The sequence below is a fragment of the Schistocerca nitens genome, chromosome 5 (genome assembly GCF_023898315.1).
Source record: "Schistocerca nitens isolate TAMUIC-IGC-003100 chromosome 5, iqSchNite1.1, whole genome shotgun sequence".
Taxonomy (NCBI): Eukaryota; Metazoa; Arthropoda; class Insecta; order Orthoptera; family Acrididae; genus Schistocerca; species Schistocerca nitens.
Genome location: NC_064618.1, coordinates 79,798,809 through 79,823,465, shown reverse-complemented (window position 1 = coordinate 79,823,465; position 24,657 = coordinate 79,798,809). Strand labels below are relative to the sequence as shown.

Genomic DNA, 24,657 nt, shown 5'->3' with positions numbered 1-24,657 from the left:
AATTACAAAATCTCATTGTCAAGTGTAATGGATAAGATAATAACTTCACATCCAAGAAATTATGGAATCAAATCTCGCCAGGTACACTTAATTTTTTATTTTTAAATCTTTATCAAAATGACTGACCACTATTTTTATTCAATTAATTGGTTCAAACACAATTTTTTATTTCTATTTGTTTGTCATATTATTTTAATCACCGTATAAACTTTTTTTTATTTATTTAATTTTTCTTTATATCATTCTTTTACCAATCAGAATTTCTGTGAATATGAAATTAATTATATCTATATATTATAATTTTTAATTATTTGAAAATGCTGATCAATCACTTAAAAAACAAAAGACCAAATAATTTATTTGTATTGACTGTGCAGTGGTGTGAAAAATGTAGTTATTGTTACCAGATGTGCAATGTTTTTGTATGGTAATCATCACACAAACATTTGAAACATAACCTAAATACCTACTGCACTAATGACAAAATAATGGAGATGAAAATGTAAGTGAAAGAGTGTTAGTAAGTATAACAAAATTAGAAATAGATGTAATGAACGCAATAATGTGAACAAAAAACAGGGTGATGAAACAAAAGAAATTAATTCAAATATTAATACATAAAATTAACTAAACCTCATTAACAAACACTTAAAGTGGAAAAAGAATGACAGGAAGAAATATGAGAGCAAATCAAGAAGTTCATATAACGATTAAAATGTGACAAAGGAATGGAAACAAAAAATTACATTTACATCAATGAATTAAATAAAAATAATGATCAAAGTCATTTCGACACATTTAAAAATTAAATGTATAAACAAAAAATACTGCACCTGGCAAGATTTGAACCCACAACCTCACATTTCTTAAGCTACTACCCTATCCATTACACCACACAACCAGACTATTTGATGCAACTTTTTAAACACTGTTGTGGGTCACACGAATTTCAAAATTTTTTTCATCAATTAATTGCAAATGAGGGCCCACTATGGTGACAGTCTGCATTGTGTGATACCTAGGCTCTTAACCTACACAACCGCATAGATGGTTTCAAAAGATTAATCCCACTACCAGGGAGCTCTCCTTATTAGTAGTAAAGAATGTTGTTGTTGCGGTCTTACAGTCCTGAGACTGGTTTGATGCAGCTCTCCATGCTACTCTATCCTGTGCAAGCTTCTACATCTCCCAGTACTTACTGCAACCTACATACTTTTGAATCTGCTTACTGTATTCATCTCTTGGTCTCCCTTTACGATTTTTACCCTCCACACTGTCCTCCAATGCTAAACTTGTCATCCCATGATGCCTCACAACATGTCCTACCAACAGGTCCCTTCTTCTAGTCAAGTTGTGCCACAAACTTCTCTTCTCCCCAATCCTATTCAGTACACCCTCATTAGTTATGTGATCTACCCATCTAATCTTCAGCATTCTTCTGTAGCACCACATTTCGATATTCTCTTCTTGTCCAAACTAGTTATCGTCCATGTTTCACTTCCATACATGGCTACACTCCATACAAATACTTTCAGAAACGACTTCCTGACACTTAAATCTATACTCGATGTTAACAAATTTCTCTTCTTCAGAAACGCTTTCCTTGCCATTGCCAGTCTACATTTTATATCCTCTCTACTTCAACCACCATCAGTTATTTTGCTCCCCAAATAGCAAAACTCCTCTACTACTTTAAGTGCCTTATTTCCTAATCTAATTCCCTCAGCATCACCCGACTTAATTTGACTACATTCCATTATCCTCGTTTTGCTTTTGTTGATGTTCATCTTATACCCTCCTTTCAAGACACTGTCCATTATGTTCAACTGCTCTGACAGAATTACAATGTAATCGGCGAGCCTCAAAGTTTTTATTTCTTCTCCATGGATTTTAATACCTACTCCGAATTTTTCTGATGTTTCCTTTACTGTTTACTCAATATACAGATTGTGGCATTTTTTCACACTTCTCAGTGTTTATGATGCCATACCTCTTGTACTACGTTTCCTACAATGATATATTTGTGCAGGTATATTCAGCAGTGTATGTGGATACTGTCTGTGAAATATGTTGCAGACAGAATTAGTAGCAAAGAAGTAATAAATTTAAACATCAAGCATGATGTGGCAGTTTTTCCATGCATCTCACTGTTTATGATGTCATGTCTCCTGAACCATGCATGATAGCTTTGTGCTTCTTACCCCAACAGTGACTGTGTTGCCTGGAAATAGTGGATGTGTGTACACAGAGTTTAAGATATCTGCGAAGACCCATAATGTGCAGCTTCCAAATTGAGGAACTGACCAATATATCACAAACAAAGTGAGAAAACTCTGATTGATTTTTCTCTCATCAGTTTTTTGAGATAGTCGTTAGGCCTAGTGCAGAATTGTATATGCACTACATTTGAAGAGAACCAATTGATAATTTCTCAGTAAATTTTTATTTTCATCTTCAGGCAATAAAGTGTTTCCATTATATTTGATTACAGTAAATTCCCAATTATTCAGGGTAATGTAAGGGAGAAGATGCTTGACTAACCAAAAAACAGGAATAATCGAGATATCCAATGGATTGAAAATAACAGCCAACCAAGTGCAAAATACATGTTTATTGAAACTTGAGAATGATTTTAACAATTTTAAAAATGTCTTCTTCATGAGGTATTGTACCTATTAACAAATATTATGACATTGTGTGGAACAGAGGTGGAATCATTACAATACACAAAATTACAGGAAATGTTTACAAATAATTTTACTGAGGCATACTCACTCAAAGTCATGTGGCTTATAACGAGCCCAGCAAGCTCAGGTACTCATAGCAAACTCTTTGCACCATGTCCAGAAGTACACAACAAGCACTTACACATGAACACAAAAGTGTAAGAAGAGTGACTGTCAAAGCAAAAACGCTCCAAGGCAATATTATCAGTGTATGGGAGGTCTAATACTTGACGTATTAAGGTGGCCCCTGACATAAGTGAAGATTGTAAAAGAACGCAAGGTGACGGAGAAACTGCAAATATTCCAAAACAAATGGAAATTGGGGAAAGAGAAGGGGGAGGGAGGGGGGTAGATCATTACTTGTGAAGCATACTGCTAAGGGTCGTGCTGATAAAGCACGTTATATTAACAAATACAAAGGAGTTTAGAAAAATGTAGACACTCTTGGATAGTCAATATTAATGGAACATACCATTACAATTCTTGCATGGGGGAAGGTTATTTTGTGTGTTCAATGTTACCCCCATTAGCAGCCAAACTACTTCGACGCTGAACTGCTGACTGAACAATGGCTGTCAGTGTTCCTGGTGTGATAATAGTTGCACAGGGCACCTCAAAAGTTTCTGTTGCTCATTCAGTGCAGCTGGCTTCTGTTGGTAAACTTCATTTTTGAAGGTTCCCCACATGTAGAAGCCACGAGGTGTAAGGTCTGAAGATCGTGGTGGTTACTCAACAGCTCCTCTTCGACTTATCCATCATCCCAATAGATTTTCATCCAAGTAGGCTTTTACATTTCTTTGGTAGTGAGGCGGAGTGCCATCTTGTTGTAGCTAAAATCTTTCGTTTCCAAGCACCTCTCAGATGGCAGGTAAAATCGATGTTTGCAGCATATGAAGATACACTTCATCAGTTATCAGTTACGGTACCTTCAGAGAAGAATGGTCCAATCAAAACGCTTGATGATAGACTACACCACACATTAACAACCACTAGATTACCACTTGCAATACCCCATTCATAGCGTGCAGCAATGTTGGACTGTGCACTTTCCACTCTGCAGCCTCCACAATACGTCATATGCTTGATCAACTTATCTCGCTTTCACATGCACCCTGCTTCATATATTTTTGAAGTGACCCAATAAAGTGTTGCAACGCAGCGGCGCTTGAAGCTAGACTTTGTTTTTGGTCAGCCAGACCTTCCCTTTTTCATGTCATGAACAGTACTGTCAGCTTCAAATTTATCCCAAATATAATAATTTTTAATTGTTGGTTGTTGAGTTCTGTACACATTATGCCACTGTCGTCATACCTCCATCGTGTTTTCATACTTCCAGTGCCACTTCAATACAGCTTTGTGTTGCTCAAACAACAACCTTACTTCATTCATTGCTGCACTGTCATCTGCTGGAAAATATGTGCCGAGATCTGTTGAGAAAGCAATGGACTCTGCTACCCCACAAAATTACAACAATACGTCATTTTGTTCAGAAGATATTAACTATCAAACAGTGTCTACATTTTTCTTGGCACCTCTGAATACTAGAAAGGGTGGAGAGTGGTTATAAAATATCCAGTAAAATAATGAATAAACAAAGACTCACTAATCGGTATATACAGGTGGTCCATTGATAGTGACCCGGCCAAATATCTCACGAAATAAGCATCAAACGAAAAAACTACAAAGAACGAAACTCATCTAGCTTGAAGGGGGAAACCAGATGGCAATATAGCTGGCCCGCTAGATGGTGCTGCCATAGGTCAAACGGATATCAACTGCGTTTTTAAAAATAGGAACCCACATTTTTTATTACATATTCGTGTAGTACGTAAAGAAATATGAACGTTTTAGTTGGACCACTTTTTTCGCTTTGTGATAACTGGCGCTGTAATAGTCACAAACATATAAGTACATGGTATCACGTAACATTCCGCCAGTGCGGACGGTATTTGCTTCACAATACATTACCCATGTTAAAATGTACCGTTTACCAATTACGGAAAAGGTCGATATCATGTTGATGTATGGCTATTGTGATCAAAATGCCCAACGGGCACGTGCTATGTATGCTGCTCGGTATCCTGGACGACATCACCCAAGTGTCCTGGACGACATCACCCAAGTGTCCTGACCATTCGCCGGATAGTTACGTTATTTAAGGAAACAGGAAGTGTTCAGCCACATGTAAAACGTCAACCATGACCTGGAACAAATGATGATGCCCAAGTAGGTGTTTTAGCTGCTGTCGCTGCTAATCCGCACATCAGCAGCGGACAAATTGTGCGAGAATCGAGAATCTCAAAAACGTTGGTGTTGAGAATGCTACATCAACATCGATTGCACCCATACCATATTTCTATGAACCAGGAATTGCATGGCGACGACTTTGAATGTTGTGTACAGTTCTGCCACTGGGCACAAGAGAAATTACAGGACGATGACAGATTTTTTGCACGCTCTCTATTTAGCGACAAATCGTCATCCACCAACAGCGGTCACGTAAACCGGCATAATATGCACTATTGGGCAATGAAAAATCAACGATAGCTGCGACAAGTGGAACATCAGCGACCTTGGTGGGTTAACGTATGGTGCGGCATTGTGGGAGGAATAATAATTGGCCCCCATTTGACCGATGGTAATTTAAATGGTGCAATGTATGCTGATTTCCTACGTAATGTTCTAACCATGTTACTACAAGATGCTTCACTGCATGACAGAATGGCGATGTACTTTCAACATGGTGGATGTCCGGCACATAGCTCACGTACGGTTGAAGTGGTATTGAATAGCATATTTCATAACAGGTGGATTGGTCGTCGAAGCACCATACCATGGCCCGCACGTTCACCAGATCTGACATCTCTGGATTTCTTTCTGTGGGGAAAGTCGAGGGATATTTGCTATCGTGATCCACCAACAATGCCTGACAGCATGCGTCACCGCATTGTCAATGCATTTGCGAACATTACGGAAGGTGAACTACTCGCTGTTGAGAGGAATGTCATTACACGTACTGCCAAATGCATTGAGGTTGAAGGACATCATTTTGAGCATTTATTGCATTAATGTGGTATTTCAGGTAATCACGCTGTAACAGCATGCGTTCGCAGATGTTAAGTTCACAAAGGTATATGTATCACATTGGAACAACCGAAATAAAATGTTCAAATGTACCTACATTCTGTATTTTAATTTAAAAAACCTACCTGTTATCAACTGTTAATCGAAAATTGTGAGCCATATGTTTGTGACTATTACAGTGCCGTCTATCACAAAGTGAAAAAAGTGGTCCAACTAAAACATTGATGTTTCTTTACGTACTACACAAATATGTAATAAAAAATGGGGGTTCCTGTTTAAAAAAATGCAGTTGATATCCGTTTGACCTATGGCACGGAGGCCAGTGCCGAGTGGTACACTTGGCTACTGAGCCTGAAGTAGATGCTTAAAATATTCCAGGAAATATCTATGTGCAAGTTGAAGCTGATCATTTAAATTGTAGCCATCATTGTTCTCCAAATGTTTGAAAATTTTCAGCTCTACCCATAAATCTAATGTACACCTTTTTACTTCTTTGTGTAAGGTTATGGTATCTTCTAAATCCAGTACACAGTTTTACAAAAACCATCATTATTTTATAACCTTGCACAAGAAACTCGACAAACTTTTACAGAAATTGTCTCAATGCTGTTAGCTACTGAGCACATCAACAATTACGGTTACAGTAACTTCCTGCTCGGCTCAACAATAGAAAGTTTCACTTTACGATAATGTACGGATTTTTAACACTGAGACTGTTCGTCAATTATTCACCTAGGGAAACAACTGAGGCAAAATAAAAGTTGTGGGAAGTGATAAATGCAATCTTGCTTAAGCGGAAGATTGCATTTATCTGGCACATGGACGTTAAAATAAGTATCTCTTTGTTTCTATGCAGTGGCAAAGAGCAAATAAGCCATACTGTCCAAATTCGCCTCGGTGTCCAAAATCACCCCTTTTGACGGTACTGTAAAGAGTTTGCTATGTTTACCTGAGCCTGCGGGCTCTTTATATGCCACATGACCTATAGCACAGTTCTTTTACCCCTCCTCCCTTCTCCTTCTTTTCAACTTTTTATTTATCATGTTAACTCTCCTAATGAACATGTCCTTTTGAAATCGCACACACTGCTCACTGCAGCTATGTGCATACACAGGATGCGCAGGAGTGCCACCAACCAGAACTGATCTCCACTCTTCAGTCAGTCGGCACTTGTCATTAGCTCTGTACATAGCATACCTATGCTCTGTAGGGTCCGATGCCATGTTTTGCATTTAAATGTCATATATATACAAATATTTCAAGCAACACACTATACATTTTCAGATCAACTGTTAAATGTGCAGTATTTTCAAAAGTTTTGAGACAAAGCTCTACTGTGGAGAACCACCAGTTTAAATAATGTACTTTAGATGGTGAATAAGTGGAGAACATGTACAGGTATTAGACAAAGGCAACGACTCCCTCATTGGATATAGATAAAATGCGATTCTACACAAGTATGCTTCACTAAAATTATTTGTAAATGTTTCCTGTAATTTTGCTTTTTGTATTGTATTGTATTCCACACGCAATGTCACCATATTTGTCAATAGGTACGATACCTTCTGAAGAAGACAGCTTTAAAACTGTCAAAACTGTGGTCAAGATTTAATAAACCTGTATTTTGCAACTGATTGTTATTTTCAATCCATTTAAATTCTTCTTGCATAGTTGCTGAAGTGCAGCCAAGGGTACATTCTTAATCAAGATATTTTCAAACATGTTTTCGGGGTGGTGTCTACCGGATGGGTAGCAGCAGCAGCAGTGTCAGTGCCTGATGCTGCGTGCGCTCACGCATACGTGGGGCAGTTGTCTTCCGTGCCTTTCTAGCTTAGCATCCGCAGCTGCTCCTAGTGGCTGACAATGTGCACTGCCCGTCCCTGTGTCAGTGTGACACATGCCACCCCCCCCCCCTCTCTTTCGTATGAATAATCGTAATATGCAAACTGGATAATTTGCACATGAACAATCGCGAGTACACTGTATTATAAATGTTTTGCAGGAAAGAGGACAATTTTAGCCTTATGTATAGGGAAACAGGACAAGAACAGACTCAGTACTGTTTCCTTTGGTATACCTGTGATTATTCCCCACTCTAAAAGATGACTTTGCCGTATGTGATACGGTGTGCATGATCACTTCATTTACAAAATGCCTCTCCCCACATACATTTCTAAAATTTTTAACCAACTACTAGGAGAGGATACAGTTAAAATAATAATATCCAGATACTGAAACAACCATTCCACTCTCCCGTGCTTAAGACTAATCTCTTGGACTTAACTCCCCCACAAGTAAACACTAATCAGAACATTTTTAAATTGAGCACAGATCCTTTTCTGTTATATGGTCACCTATTTCGTTAATCCCTGAGAAGAAGTATTTTCAGGTTTTTGCTTTACTAAGTTGTAAGTCTTCATCTCTCATCTTTTCATTGTTATGAGTTTTACACAATTTCTATGAACACCTGTTTCTTTCTCCAATCACTTTTCATGCAATGTCTTGTGCAGTCAAATCGAATGATTGTGTCCTTTTACTGTGTACAGTTAGTATACAATGTGTTCTTACATTTTATGTTGTCATTTTTTCATATTAACAGAATCTTCCGTCAGTTCTTGGTAGAACAACATTATAATAAATGAAAGTGGTAATTGGAAAGAAACACAGGAACTTCTCAGATCCTCTTATTAATACCCGCTATGTTATCCCCACAATACCTTATACAGGAAGTATAAAGAAATATCACACGATCCTGTAAGAAGTAATATTGATCAGAACAAGAACAACAGTTCCTCTAATTACATGTCCAGAAGCCAACTCCTGCTGAGTTATGGGTCATTATACTTGTGATTATAACGTGTAGAATTCAGATAAACAAGAGATGGCGTAGTAAATTATCACAATACACACATGTTGGCAGGAGCAAATCGTGGAGCACTCATCGAGGTAAACAAAATGATCATATGGCCTTACTGGTCAGTTTTTCTACTGGCTTCACATTGACAACATGTGTGTTGATGAAGGTAAGATGAAATAGTTAGAACAATACAAACACTCAATCCCCAAATGAAGAAAATTGCTGATTCGGTCAGGTGCCCCGCGATCTAGAGGCAGTGACATTGAGACACCACTGCATTTCCTACGGATTGCATGACCGTTTCTCACTGAAACGTTTTATGGGTGATGGATTGGTCAAGGTGGTCTGGTAGCATGGCCTTCCCATTCACTAGACCTGAATTCTTCACATTTCTGGCTACGGGGACTTTTAAAGGCTGTGGTGTATGCACAATCAATATGACACAATCCAAATGGAACCAGGTGTATTTGAAAGACTGCCTACTTCTATGAGACAGGCAGATGGGATTGAGAGGACAGATTGACACTCTATCTCAAAAGGCTGAACATATAAGCAATATCTTTTGGATGTAGTGGCACTACTTATTTTCTGTGCTTGCTAAGAAAAACTGGAAAAGTTTTGTTATTACCCAAATGTGTTTCAAAAATTCGTGTGCTGTCTTCAGTGGGAATATTGATTATTTTCTGATTATTATTGGTACACATTAATCTCTTGTTAGGTTACGGGTCATTCAGAGTCAAGAGTCCTAGTTTAGAACATGCTCCCAGCTCGACCACCTTCAATTTTGATGAAATTTGTACTGTCTGTACCTGACAGATCTGTACAAACTCCTGCAAAGTTTCAGGTTCAGCTGTTGAGGTACTACGGGCATTTTTGTGAAGACCAAAAAGTCACAAAGAAATCTTCAAGTCTGCATGCCATTCTTCCTTCTGGGCATGTGGCATAACTTTTTATGCTCAACACATCAATGATGCAAGTAAAGTTCAGAAAGCAATGCTTTTGGCATAATTTCAGTTCAAAGTGGCCAACAAACAAAGTCATGACAAATTTGCTCCACTGTTTAACAAGTAATTAGTAGTGAGGAAAGGGGCACTATGAACTTGGTCTACTATTGTCTGGCTGGCTGTTAAGACATTTCACAAATTAAGGCCTAGCTTGTATGCTTAATTACAGTGCTACCATTCTGTAAATTTGCTATAATAATGATAATAATAATAATAATAATAATAATAATAAAACAAATTATACCAGCATTCAATGTCATATCTCAAAAGGGACAACTACCACATTAAATCATTAACACCAGTCAAGAGAGAACATTCCATTCTATTAGACATACATATTTCCATTTTGAAGTAACTTCGGGTAAGGTGCAAAAATTTCGCCTAACATAGTAAATTTTGTTGATTAAGTATTCATTGTGCAGTTTATTTGGTGATAAATAAAAATTTAAACCTGTTTGTGGTAAGATCATTGCTATATTTAACTGCACTAAAAACTGCTAAATAACTCTTTTGTGAATAATAATAATTGCTTGCTATTGATTTTATTTCTTTTCTTTATTTAGGACTCGACAATTTGATGTTAGTGCATGAAGCTAATCAAGTTATTGTTAAAATGGAGAAAAGTTCAAGTCAATGCATGCAGACACAGAAATGCTGATTCCCCATGCCACTTAATGACATACAGTGCCTTAAAAGGACAAAGCTGTAAATGAACTTTCATTAGAACAACAAGAGTTGCTTACTTGACGCAGTGATTTGCACACTACTGAAAATGGTCAACTATGCTTCCATCATGAAGTGATACTCCTACAAAGGTTTGAATTTTCACAAATATTATGCTGCAACCCTTTTGGTAAGAGAAACCACACTGCATGAAAAAGTATGCGCTCAGTCAACATGGAAACAGCTGGCCAGCTAAAAGGGATAATCACATCTAACATTAAACCACGTCAAAAACTGTGCCCATCCTGTATAAAAGATTTGATACAATGAAATATTCACAAATGGAAGTCATACCTCAATCAGATGAAGATGATGAGACTAACGTCTCTCACAATTTGAATGTGAGCTTTTTCTTTAAAATTTCAACAAATTGGTGCAACGGTTAAAAAAGGTAATACAAAGCAAAAAATATAGGTTAAGGTACAATTATTAAGAAAATTGCAGCAGTTGGAGGATATGATTCCAGTGAATTGGAGCAATCATGCAGAAGCTAGCAATGCTTGACTTGTTTAGATTACAACCAGCTGATCCAAGAATTTGAAGAAAAATTACATATATCAAATCATAATGAAAAAATTCTAATATTGACCTTAGTTCCCCAAAGCTGGTCTATCAAAAATACTATGGAAGAATTTTGTGTTCCAGAAGGAATGGTATGAAAGGCTAGAAAGCTAAAAGCTGAACACGGTATACTTGCACAGCCCAAAGGTAAATGTGGGAAAAAGCTTAATAAGACTGTGAAGCCAAGAGAGAGAGAATATTTTTATGATGGAAGAATTTAGCCGGATTTTTCCAGGTAAAAAGGACTGTATTACTGCTCGTCCAGTTGGAGAAAAGATTAAAAAACAAAAGTACTTGTTACTGAGCAACTTTAAAGAAGTGTTTGTTGTGGTAATAAAAATGGACCGGAAATTGGATTTTCCAAATTCTGTGAATTAAGGCCAAAGTGGTGTGTGACTAGGTACAGCTGATTCACATTCAGTTTGCATCTATACAATACATTAAAATGTGAAACTAACATTGGCACACAGTCCGATAAAAGATTATAAAATTTTACTGAGCAAAATTGTAAGTTGGAAAAGAAGGATGGCATGGTTCATCACTGTGAAGTATGTCCATGAACAGAGCCTCCAAAGGAATATTTGGAAAGTGTTTTTGCAGATACTGATCCTGAGGGTCCAATTCAGTTTAAACAATGAATCCACACTGACACACACACACACACACTTGGAATCAGAGAAAGAACGGTTGAAGGGTTCACTGACAAATTTGTTACATAACTTTTGGCCCTTTCTACTCACCACTACACTGCAACGCATCAGAGCAAGCATTTGCAGTAGACTAAAGAATGCCTCAAAACCAAGATAATTGATTACATTAATGGATTTTGCATAAAATTATTCCTTTATTGTCCAAGATGCAGCTCAAGGATTTCACTGGGAAAATAGCCAAGCTACATTACATCCATTTGTCATTTACTACAATGATAACGAAGAACTAAAAAGCATCAGGTACTGCATAATCAGCGGTAGGCTCTGACGTGATACAGGTGCAATGCATGTGTTTTTAACTTGCTTGATCAAAACCCTGAAGTGCACTTCCACAGAAATGAAGCATATTCGTCATTTTTGTGGTAATTCTGCTGCACAGTACAAAAATTATGAGAACTTCCTAAATCTTTGTCATCATCAAAAAGATTCTGGTATTACTGGAATTTTTTTGGAACAAGCCATGGGAAATCACCATGTGATGGAACTGGAGGCACAGTTAAGTGTTTAGTAGCAAGAGCTGGCCTTCAGTGTCCAACTGAAAAGTAAGTCTTAACACCAACCGACCTGTTTGAATATTGCAAAGCAAACGTGCATGGTATTAAATTTATTTATATCAAAAATAAATTATTGAAAAGACAAAAATTGATGATTAAAAGTATTTATAGAGCTCAGGTGCAGTTTATGGTACAAGAGAGCATTCCCATTTTGTGCAAATTGGTGAAAAGAGGCTTCAGATTCATAGAGTATCAAATGATTCATTGTCACTTATAGTAAATGTTGACAAAAATGCTAAAGTTACTTCTAAACAAGTTGTCATTATTTTGCTTGCATTTATGATGCAAAACGGCAAACAAGAAATACCAGTGAGGTTTCATATGAAGAAAAAGGTACCTTCATTAATTTAGTGCATCCTCAAAGAGCTTCTCAATGATTTCACTGGCCTGCTAGAAGAGACATGCTGGATTCCAGAACAACAGATAATTGCTGCCATTCCAGTTCCAGGTGCACCAACGGTGGGTCAGCAATACAGCTTGCCAGAAGCAATAGCTCTGGACATCAGCAACAAATTTAAAGCATTCAACAATGGAAGAATTCTGCATTATTGCTTGGGAAGCAGAAAGAGACACAAACAAGGCTTGGGAACCTGCTGGACACCCACATTCAGGCTTGGGAACCTGCCAAACACCTACATCCAGACTTGGGAACTTGCGGTAAAGGAACCTACCGGTCGCTAATCTTGCCAGGCTATCAGGTGTGTCCCACTGGTGATGGGGGTTACCAGTGACCGAGATTGGTAATGGAATAGCGATTGTGGACCAACGCAAAGATTTTTTCCAATAACAAATTGGTTCAAAATTATTTACATTTGCAATGGAGTAATAATTAGATGACCAATAGTTTACCTATAGCATACAGTTAAGGGACATATCACTGAACTGAGGTGTTCTATGTTGTTTACACACACTATTCTACAGCTTGAAATTGGTGCACAACAAAATATTTTCTGTTTACACTTTGTTTCAGATTGCAAACTGCTATATACTGCATTAGTTAGCATAAAATCCAGGACGGAATAATCAATATATTATGAAAATGTTAGACTGATACTCACCATATAGTGGAAACGCAGATAGGCACAACAAAAAGACTGTCAAAGTAGACAGCTTTCGGCCAAAAGGTCTGCCCTACACACACACACACACACACACACACACACACACACACACACACAAATGCATTTGCGAATGTGCGTGCATTTTGTCTAATTCAGAAAAAGGCCTTTTGGCCAAAAGCTTACTTTGTTGTGCCTATCTGCAACTCAATATCTCTGCTATATGGTGAGTAGCAATCTAACCTTTTCATAATATTGTGATTATTTAGTGTGTTACATACCAAACTAGTAATGATACAGAGCAGACTTGGAAGACAAACAACCAAAACTGATGAATTGTAGCTAACCTGGTATAACAAAATAATTTTTAATTGCCAGCGATCTGTATATGTAGGCCTAACATTAACCCTTTGACTACTGTTGACGAGTTTACTTGTCATGATGTGTGCCGCTGCCTGGGTGCTAATGACGAGTATAGTCGCAGCCGCCGGTTTTCCCCTGAGCGCTGTTGATGAGTTAAGTTGCACCCACTTGCTGGCCCCTGAGCGCTGATGACGAGTATAGGCGCACCGCTACCTGAGTGCTCATTACGAGATAACTCTGACAGCGGACTCCCAGTCCCATGTCTCAGTAGCCTTTCGCAGTTCTGGCCACTAGCTTGATTGTCGTGAGCCTAGGCTTCGCACTACAGTTCACTGTTCCGGAATTTACATGTGTTCTTCGCGTCCTGTATTTTACAAGGAAAATGGCGAGACGTCATGGTTGCACTGAGGAAGAAATCATGGAGATTCTAACGAGGAGCGACAGTGAGGATGAACTACTTGATTTTGACAAAAGCGATAGCTCTTCCACAGAGTCGGAAAGCTCTATTCATAAACCATCCCCGTCAGCAGGACTGTCAAAGCAGTCTTATGTTTCAACAAGAGATGTTAAGTTGTTCTGAATCTGAAGAATCAGAAAGTGATAGTGAAACGCCTACGAAGAAAGCACGTCTCAGTGATATATTTGACTGAAAAGAAAATGACTTTCAGCCAGTTAATCACGCATTCGATTATACGCTGTCAGGACATGTGTGTCAAATAGGGAATGAGTCAAGTATTCAGTCAGTTTTCATGTTATTCTTTACACAAGAACTGATGAAATATATAGCTGATGAAACAAATCAGTTTTATTTATTCACAAAGGAGAATACTCCCGAATCAGTGCATTCTCGAATCTCAAAGTGGAAAGATACTGGATAGGAAGAACTGTATTGTTTCATAGCTGTTTGTCTTCTGATGCCTCGCATGGAAAAACTGAAAATTAGCGAATACTGAACCAGAGATGTTCTTCTAATACGCCATTTTTTAGTGAACTCGTGTCAAGAGACCTCTTTTTGTAACGTATGAGAATGTTACATTTCAGTGACAACTCTGCCAATACTGGAGGGGACAGATTATTCAAAATTAGGAACATTGTCAATAAAGTTCGTACAGCTTTCCGTTGTGCATTTAATCCACATAAGAAACTCTGCATTGATGAAAGATTGTTATTATTCAAAGGACGCTTATCTTTCAGACAATTCATTCCATCGAAACGGAGTAGATTCGGTATAAAAACATTTTTGTTATGTGATTGTACAACTGGTTATGTCTTGGATTTCAATGTTTATACAGGGGCATCAACAGAAACTGAGTTCCACAATTTGGGAAAAGTGGTGACATAGTGGCTACACTTATGAAGGCCTATTCAGAACGTGGAAATACCCTCTACGTCAATAACTGGTACTCAAGCCCAGACATGTTTGCCTGGCTTCACAGTAATGGGACGAATGCATGTGGTACTATCCGTAAGAACAGACGCAACATGCCGAAACTTCAGAAGGAACTGGAACATGGAGATATTCAATTTATGTGTACTGATACAATGCTTGCTATAAAGTGATGTGGCAAAAGGGAAGAGTGGATGCTGACCACATGTAACACCACAGAAATGGTTGACACAGGAAAGATTGACAGGAATACTGGAGTGAGCCGTGAGCAGCCGCTGGTGAAGTATCAGTGCAGCAGCACTGCAGTAGCAAGTCGCATATTTAGCTTTCATATTTGTTTTGTAGTTTGATTCTTAATTTCTTTCAGTGTGTTTGTGTGCTTGCATATTTAATTACATAAAATAATTGCATATTCTCGTATTTGAGAGGAGTAATATTGCTTATTGATAGCCATAGAGTATAAATTCGCGGAGTCATTAGATATTAGCAGTAGGATGGATTGGATTGGGTGTGTGCGTGCTGCATGCGGGTGCAGAAGGAACTGGCCGCAGTTCGCGAGCAGCTGAGCGTGCTGTTGGCCATGGTCAGCCGCCTTCAGGCTGCTCCCTTGAGGTGCAGCGACGGTGGAGGGTCTGGCACGCCGCTCGAGACACCTCAGGTGTCGCCTGCTGCGTCCGCTGACTCGGCCACCGAGGCACCTTCTAGTGTACCTGGCACGTTGGGGCCGCCCTCACCTCAGGGTGAGTGGCGGACTGCAACGCGTTCACGTCACTCGAGGCGGAGGACCAATGTGGAGGCTGGCCGGCTGGCTTCGCCCGTTCATCCTGTCAGTGGGCAGTTGGCCGCTCCTTCAGCAGGGCCCGAGCAGGCACACGGGGGCAAAGGCTTGCTGGTTATTGGGAGCTCCAACATTAGGTGGGTGATGGAGCCTCTTAGGGAAATAGTGTACAGGGCTGAAAAGAAATCCAACGTACACTAGGTTTGTCTGCCGGGGGGCCTCATCCAAGATGTGGAGGCGTCCTTGCCTGCGGCTATCAAACGTATGGGGTGCAGTCGTCTGCAAGTAGTTGCTCATGTCGGCACCAATGATGCCTGTCGCTTGGGTTCTGAGGTGAACCTCAGTTCGTACAGGTGGCTGGCGGATTTTGTGAAGACCGTTGGCCCCGCATGCGGGGTGCAAGCAGAGCTCTCTATTTGCAACATCGTTCCCAGAGTTGGTTTGGAGCCGAGTGGAGGGTCTCAACCAGAGGCTTCATCGACTCTGCGACGGTCTTGGCTGCAGATTTCTCGACTTGCGCTATTGGGTGGGGAATTGTAGATAGGTCAGGGATGCACTACACAAATGAAGCAGCTACTCGGGTAGCAGAGTAATTGTGGCGTGCACATGTTTTTTTTTTTAGGCTAGGCAGTAGTGCGAGGTGTCCTGATGAACACTCACCAGTCAACGTGCAGGCAAGGAAATCAGGACGCGCTCAGTATAAAGACACTTCAGCTATCAAGATATTAGCAGTAAATTTTCAGAGTGTTCGGAATAATGTTCCTGAATTTGCCTCCAGGAAGCGTGTGGTGCACAAATTATTCTCGGGACTGAGACCTGGCTGAACCCTGAGATAGGAAGTTCTGAAATATTTAGTGAGGGCTGGAACGTGTATCGGAAAGATGGATTAGACACTGTAGGAGATGGTGTCTTCATTGCAGTTGACAAAAATATTGTGTCTGCTGAGGTCGAAGTAGAGTGTGATTGTGAAGTTATCTGGACACGGCGGAAATAAAGTTAATTGTGGGGTGTTATTACCGGCCACCAGGTTCCACCATGACACTTCTAGAATCATTCAAAGGGAGTCTACATTCTGTATCGCAGAAGTACCCGGATCATGCTATATTAGTCGGAGGTGACTTCAACCTACCGAGTATAGACTGGGATGTCTATGGATTTAGTACATGTGGTACAGACAAGCCGTCATGTGAATTACTTTTGAACACATTCTCTGAAAACTGTCTTGAGCAGCTAAATCGACAGCCAACGCGTAATGGAAATATTTTAGATCTGGTAGCCACGAACAGACCAGACCTCATCAACAGTGTCAGTGTTGAGACAGGGATTAGTTATCATGATGATGTTATTACGACTATGGTTACTAAAGTTAAAAAGTCGGTCAAGAAGGCTAGGAGAGTATTCTTACTTGAAAGAGCAGATAAGCAGTTGTTAGCATCCCACTTAGTAAATGAATCGACTTCACTTACTTCCGGTACGATGGACGTGGAAGAATTATGGGAAAATTTTAAACACATTGTAAATCATGCATTGGACAAGTATGTACCGAAAAAGTGGATTACGGACGGAAAAGACACACCGTGGTTTAACAGCGCAATTCGGAGAATGCTTAGGAAGCAAAGGCAGTTGCACTCGCGGTACACGAAAGATCGGGAGAATGAGGACAAGCAAAAGGTAGTAGAGATTCGTGCTGCTGTAAAAAGAGCGATGCGCGAAGCATTCAGCCACTACCACCGTCATACCTTAGCAAAAGATCTTGCTGAAAACCCAAGGAAATTCTGGTCTTATGTAAAATCAGTAAGCGGGTCAAAGGCTTGCATCCAGTCACTCACTGATCAGTCTGGCCTGGCAAAGGAAGACAGCAAAACGAAAGCTGAAATTTTAAATTTAGCATTTGAGAAATCTTTCACGCAGGAGGATCGTACAAACATACCGCCGTCTGAGTCTCGTACAGATTCCCGTATGGAGGACATAGTGATAGACATCTCTGGGGTTGTGAAACAGCTGAATGGGTTGAAAATACATAAATCGCCAGGTCCTGATGGGATTCCAATTCGGTTTTACAGAGAGTACTCTACTGCATTGACTCCTTACTTAGCTTGTATTTATCTTGAATCTCTTGCCCAACGTAAAGTCCCGAGTGACTGGAAAAAAGTGCAGGTGACACCTGTATATAAGGAGGGTAGAAGGATGGATCCTCAAAATTACAGACCAATATCCTTAACATCGGTTTGTTGCAGTATTCTTGAACATATTCTCAGTTCGAATATAATGGATTTCCTTGAGACAGAGAAGTTGCTGTCAATGCATCAGCAGGGCTTTAGAAAGCATCGCTCCTGCGAAACGCAACTCGCCCTTTCTTCACATGATATCTTGCAAACCATGGATGAAGGATATCCGACGGATGCCATATTCCTTGGCTTACGGAAAGCGTTTGACTCGGTGCCCCACTGCAGACTCCTAACTAAGGTACGAGCATATGGGATTGGTTCCCAAGTATGTGAGTGGCTCGCAGACTTCTTAAGTAATAGAACCCAGTACGTTGTCCTCGATGGTGAGTGTTCATCGGAGGTGAGGGTATCATCTGGAGTGCCCCAGGGAAGTGTGGTAGGTTCGCTGTTGTTTTCTATCTACATAAATGATCTTTTGGATAGGGTGGATAGCAATGTGCGGCTGTTTGCTGATGATGCTGTGGTGTACGGGAAGGCGTCATCGTCGAGTGACTGTAGGAGGATACAAGATGACTTGGACAGGATTTGTGATTGTTGTAAAGACTGGCAGCTAACTCTAAATATAGATAAATGTAAATTAATGCAGATGAATAGGAAAAAGAATCCTGTAACGTTTGAATACTCCATTCGTAGTGTAGCGCTTGACACAGTCACGTCGATAAAATATTTGGGCGTAACATTGCAGAGTGATATGAAGTGGGACAAGCATGTAATGGCAGTTGTGGGGGAGGCGGATAGTCGTCTTCGGTTCGTTGGTAGAATTTTGGGAAGATGTGGTTCATATGTGAAGGAGACCGCTTATAAAACACTAATATGACCTATTCTTGAGTACTGCTCGAGTGTTTGGGATACCTATCAGGTCGGATTTAGGGAGGACACAGAAGCAATTCAGAGGCAGGCTGCTAGACTTGTTACTGGTAGGTTTGATCATCACGTGAGTGTTACAGAAATGCTTCAGGAACTCGGGTGGGAGACTCTAGAGGAAAGGAGACATTCTCTTCGTGAATCGCTACTGAGGGTATTTAGAGAACCATCATTTGAGGCTGACTGCAGTACAATTTTACTGCCGCCAACTTACATTTCGTGGAAAGACCACGAAGATGAGAGAGATTAGGGCTCGTACATAGGCATATAGGCAGTCATTTTTTGGGAGTGGAACAGGGAGAGAAGATGCTAGCTGTGGTACGAGGTACCCTCCGCCACGCACCGTATGGTAGATTGTGGAGTATGTATGTAGATGTAGAAATTTAAGAAACCACAAAGCATTGTAGATTATAACTTGAATATGGGAGCAATTGACCGTTCTGATATGCTGCTTAGCTCTGTCGGATGTATACGGAAATCAATGAAGTGGTATAAAAAGTTCTTTTTTCATGTTCTAGATCTGTGTGTTTCAAATGCTCATGTTCTACACAGATCACTAACAGGTCGTAAAATGACGATAGCAGAGTTTCATCTGTCACTGGTAAGGGAACTTACAGAAACATATGTGTTAGGGCGCAGAAAAGCTGGCAGAGGAAGGTGTTCTGATGATATTCCTATAAGATTTGTGGGAAGGCATTTTCCAGACATTATAACAAGTGAGCAATCCAATAAAAGTGCGCTAATGCGTAGATGCATTGTTTGCTGGAAACAAAAAGTGCGTCGAGAAATGAATGAATGTAAAACTTGCAAGGTACCATTGTGTGTCGTACCCTGTTTTAAAAAATACCACGCAAAACTGAATTACTAATTGCAGCATAGAACGACTACAATTAGAAAAAAACTTTGAAAACGGAAAAAAAAATTATAAAAAGGGAAAAACAAAATAAAAATGTTTTCAACTTCGCCAGTGCCGGACCCAAGCCTGGATCAAAAAGAAGGATGGGAAACATTTTCACAAAGTGTAAAAGTAACACCTAAATTTACAGTTCATGACTTTGAATTTTCTCTATAAGTGAATTTAATGTGCTAACAAAAAGACAGAGATTTCACAGCTTTCAAATGTTGGAAAATTTGTTGAATACTTATGTGCAAGAATCAGAAGTATTGCACAAATTTCGTCAAAGAAACAAAATTACGCATAATCGGGCAATTACAAAGTGCAACAAATATTCGGGCAATTCAGCGATACAAACAGTAGGCCACGTGAAATTTCTTATCACACCAGAATATGAATTTAACGACGTGAAGTAAAATTGTTCTTACCGTTGCTCACAGTAAATTCCAAAGTTGTAGTGTGATATGAAAGATGATCTGTATGTCGCTTTCTCCTATAAATGACGTAATACGATGTTCTGAGCAACAAAAATAATGTACAGTAATCTATAATTTATTTTATTCGTTCTTGAGTTAGTACGGTGAGGAACGCATAGATAAATGCAGACATTATAAACGGGTATCCAGGAAAGAACAAAACTATTGATGTAAAGCTAACGAATCACGCCGCTTTCAGCATAATCTACAAAAATAGTGCAAGAAAACTACAAGCAAGATATCATTCTTGGTGGCGGAAAATAGTTTTACCAGACAGTTTGATTCTGTAGTAATTCACCTACAGGGGAACTATGCAGTGAGAGCATTTACGAGTATTCTGTATCAGCCATGAGAGGACACAATATTTCGCGTGGAGTTGCAGTCACTGCAGAAATATTCAGCACAGGGCGGGTGGCGCAGCGAGGGGCTCTCCGCCCCAGGCGGCAGCTCGAGGGTCAGGCACATTAGCTCAGGTATACAGACGACAGTGCAGGCCGCAGCGCCTCAGTGTGCCAAGCGAATCATGCGCCTCCAGCAGTTAAAGGGTTAAGGAATACAGAACATTTTAGAACATTAAAAACTATAGCTCGCAATCAACATTTGCTGTTCGTCTAACAGTACAGAACCACCACGCAATCAACACAGAAACTGCTTTAAAAACACTTAAAACTAACAACAGCTGAAAAAAAAATTATCAATAAATGTGAATCATCATATCCAAAAATCAATAGCCTAATAAAGTGAAGTATTAAATGTAAAATCATCACACACCACTGTGTAACCTATATTACTAATTGACTAACCTGAACTGTGGTTCACAGTTCCAGTTAAAAGTTGCCTGTCTGACTACTTCCAGAGGCAACAAAAACTGATTTCCAAAATTTCATTTAATTATTGACCAAATTTAAAAAATGTAAATGCTGTCATAATCTACTTATTAAGAGGTATAATCTTATGTTAAAGGTTTAACACAGTTAAGGTCAATTTTATTGAGAAACTGTGAATATCTTGAGGCAGTGTAGCTCACTCTGCGTATATTACCCAGACTATATTCATGCAGTATTCAAGAATGAGAGCATTTAGTGACTTCTAACAAACTGTAAAGATAATTTCAAACCTGTATGGAACTTTAAATAAATATTGTTTGCCATATTTTCGCTTTTCCTGCAGTAAAATATCATCAGGCATCGTATTTTAATTTATTACTTCTTCACTACTAACTCTATTCGCAACACATTTTGCAGATGGTATCCCCCATGTACCACTGAATGCATCCACAAAATTATGCCCTCATTGCTTAAAATAGAGTGCAAATCATCCAGACTCATAACAAGAGCACTTAGTGAACAGTGACTTGTCCAGCTCTGTAGCTAAATGGTCAGCACAACTGACTGCCATGCTGAGGACCCAGGTTCAACTCCCAATACTGTCAGGGATTTTTTCCCCTTGGTGGGAGGACTGAAACGGGGCACAATTACGCCGACTGAAGGGCAGAATAACTATCACCACCACCATCTCTCTCTCTCTCTCTCTCTCTCTCTCTCTCTCTCTCTCTCTCTCTCTCTCTCTCTCTCACACACACACACACACACACACACACACACACACACACACACACACGTACGTGTTACACATATCGAACGTCGACAACATTTTGAAACCGCATGAAAAAAAATATATATATTTTTGTTGTATGCAAATGACACAATGTAAAACGTATGGCAGATATAAAACTACCAGCATACACAACTAGCATTGTCATATGAGGTATATATATATCCATATCTCTTCTAAATTTTATAATCATGGCATAAGTGAACAACATGTAATGCCCAACTCTGTGACATATATCTTAACTGGGTAATGTATGTAACTTAATGTAAAATTTTTGGCAGCTAGTATCACTCCTTTGCAAATGAAAATACTTTTGAACCAAAAATGCATATAACGCACACAGGACCTTAACATGTAACAATTTTTCAGAAAGAGAAAACAAAAATTCCACTGAAGATAGTACATTAAGTGACAACAGGTTTGGGTATTAATAAAACTAGAAAACTGTGTCTTGCATAAGGCAAACTTTTTCCGCAGTATTTCGGAAGGAATTGGTTTCCAGACATATTTCAAATCACATAGCAACTTTTCTTTCAGTTTCAACCTCCTGTAAGAATGTGGTACTTTTTTCTTGAACACCCTTTAACAATTGTTAACATTTAATACTGACAGGTTGATATAAATGATAAGCACAAAACTGTGGATGTTTGATAGTATGCTGCAGAATGTCCACGATTTTATGCTTTTCTTTTATAATTCTGAATCTGCTCTAACAAGCTGGGACAGGAAAATCAATTAACATGATGAAATTACTTTTTTTATCTCCGCTAACTGATACAGAATTTTGGTATTAAAATTCCTATATTGATTTACTGCAACACAGTTTGTTACATACATGCCACTTATTTGTGGATCCCATAAATTTCTTTATTCAGTGCTTTTGATTTCATAGTCTCTTAAACAAAATGTACTTACTGATACGATTTGCCTGAGAATACTACTGCGTTATTCCATGCCTGTTCTCCATATTTCAGAGCGCCTATGTCACGTAGAAAAAGTCCTGTGCTTGAGGCTAGAAAAATAATTAACAGATTTAAGATTGTATGTAGTGAAAGTGCATAATTATTCATATTAAACCACAAAAGTTAACGTATCTGCAACATATCTTTGTGTGACATAGCAGATTTTTTGAAAGATGACAAAAAAAAAGTTTTATGTAAATATCTAAGTTTTTAATGGCACTAAAATGTAATAATTTTAAGCAAACTACTATAACACACTGACATTACTGAAATGGACTTAAGCTAACACACTTCTAAAAAGATTTGTAACACTGGTACTGCAGTGTTCCTTGTCATATAGCCAAACACAATGTATCTTTTACTGTTTAGTTAAAATGTTTTAAAACTTGACTGAGTAGGCCAGAAACAACCCATACAGTACCGCTGACCACAAATATCAGTGTATTCTTAGGGACACATTTGCCTAGTATTAATATAGTTCAGAAGCCACAAGAATGATTTTAAACCCAAAAGTCTAACAGATCTTTCAGCTCACTTACATAGGTATTTTACGGAATTCTTAATTTCTAAATTTAGAAGGCACAATAACTGAAATTAGTTTTTGTAATTTAGTTGGGTAGAGAACACAGAAAACCTAAAAGTGGGGCACAGTAAAACGCCATATATGGTAAAATGCCACATGCAATAGTAGAACTGAACGTTTTTAGAAAATCAAACAACAATTAGTTTTTAAAAACTTTAAAAAATTTCACTGTTTTTCAAAATGTTCCCCTTTAACATCAATACACTTTTTGCATTCGATGAAACCAGTCATTAAGGCAATGATGCCACTCTTCCTGAAGCACTTCAGAAACCAAGCTTTTATAAGGTTCCACTGCTTCATCTAATGACAAAGAAATGTCTCAACACATTTTTATTTAATTTTTTGGGAACAAAATAAGTCACAAGGTGCTCGGTCAGGGATGTGTGGAAGGGGATCTATGATACTGACTTTTAGGGCATCCAGTTACCCATTTATTAATTTTGCTTTATGCAAGAATGTATTTTTGTGATATAAAATTAGTTTTCCTTTTTCGCACTTTTTTCAAAAATTTGTGGTAAACAGGCATTAGAGTACCAATTGGCATGGTATGACTATCTTCTAATACTATAGTAGCAAAATGGGCCATTTTAGAAAAAAATCCTAGCAACCATTTCCTTACCGGCGCTGCAAATTTGTTGGACTTCTGTAGGCTAAGGTACTGTCTGAAAGATCCACTTAGCTGACTGACTTTTCCTTTAAGCATCGCAAAAGTAAATTCAAAATTCATTACCTGCAATGATATTCCGAACCAAATTTGAAATACTGCCTTGGGATTTATTCAAAGTTCTTTTTGCACAAATCAATGCGTTGTTGTTTTTGATCAGGAGACAGTTTATGAGGAATCAATAAAGAACAAAGTTTCCTCACATCTAAGAGTTTACATAAAATGTTTTGAATTTTGCTCATACCAATTCCCAAAGTCGTGCAAATGAATTAATGAAATGACTGTCAATCATCTTCAACCAGTCCTCAGACAATGACAATATCTTTGCCAATAACAGTAGCTCCTGGACATCAAAAATGAAAGTCATCACTAACAAGGAGACAGCACAGCAATTGGAGTTTTGTAATTTTTCGTACGAGGGTGAACTGAAATGTAATGCCTCCAAATTTTTTTATTCTGTTCTCAATGTCAGTTGAGGTTTTTAATGTCATGCATATCACAACGTCTACTTTCCAGCTTTGCTGGCGCAAACTGCAAACCTCTACCTCAATAGGGTTATGACTTTA

General features: G+C 38.8%; 1 protein-coding gene across 1 annotated transcript in view; it reads right to left on the bottom strand.

The window, feature by feature from the left end:
- Window positions 1–24,657, bottom strand: part of LOC126259266 (transmembrane protein 214-B) — a 157,020-nt gene that overhangs the window by 12,810 nt on the left and 119,553 nt on the right. Inside the window, exon 10 of the mRNA XM_049955900.1 lies at window positions 22,798–22,894. Within this exon, the coding sequence (XP_049811857.1) occupies window positions 22,798–22,894 (97 nt within the window). The remainder of the gene's footprint in view (window positions 1–22,797; window positions 22,895–24,657) is intronic.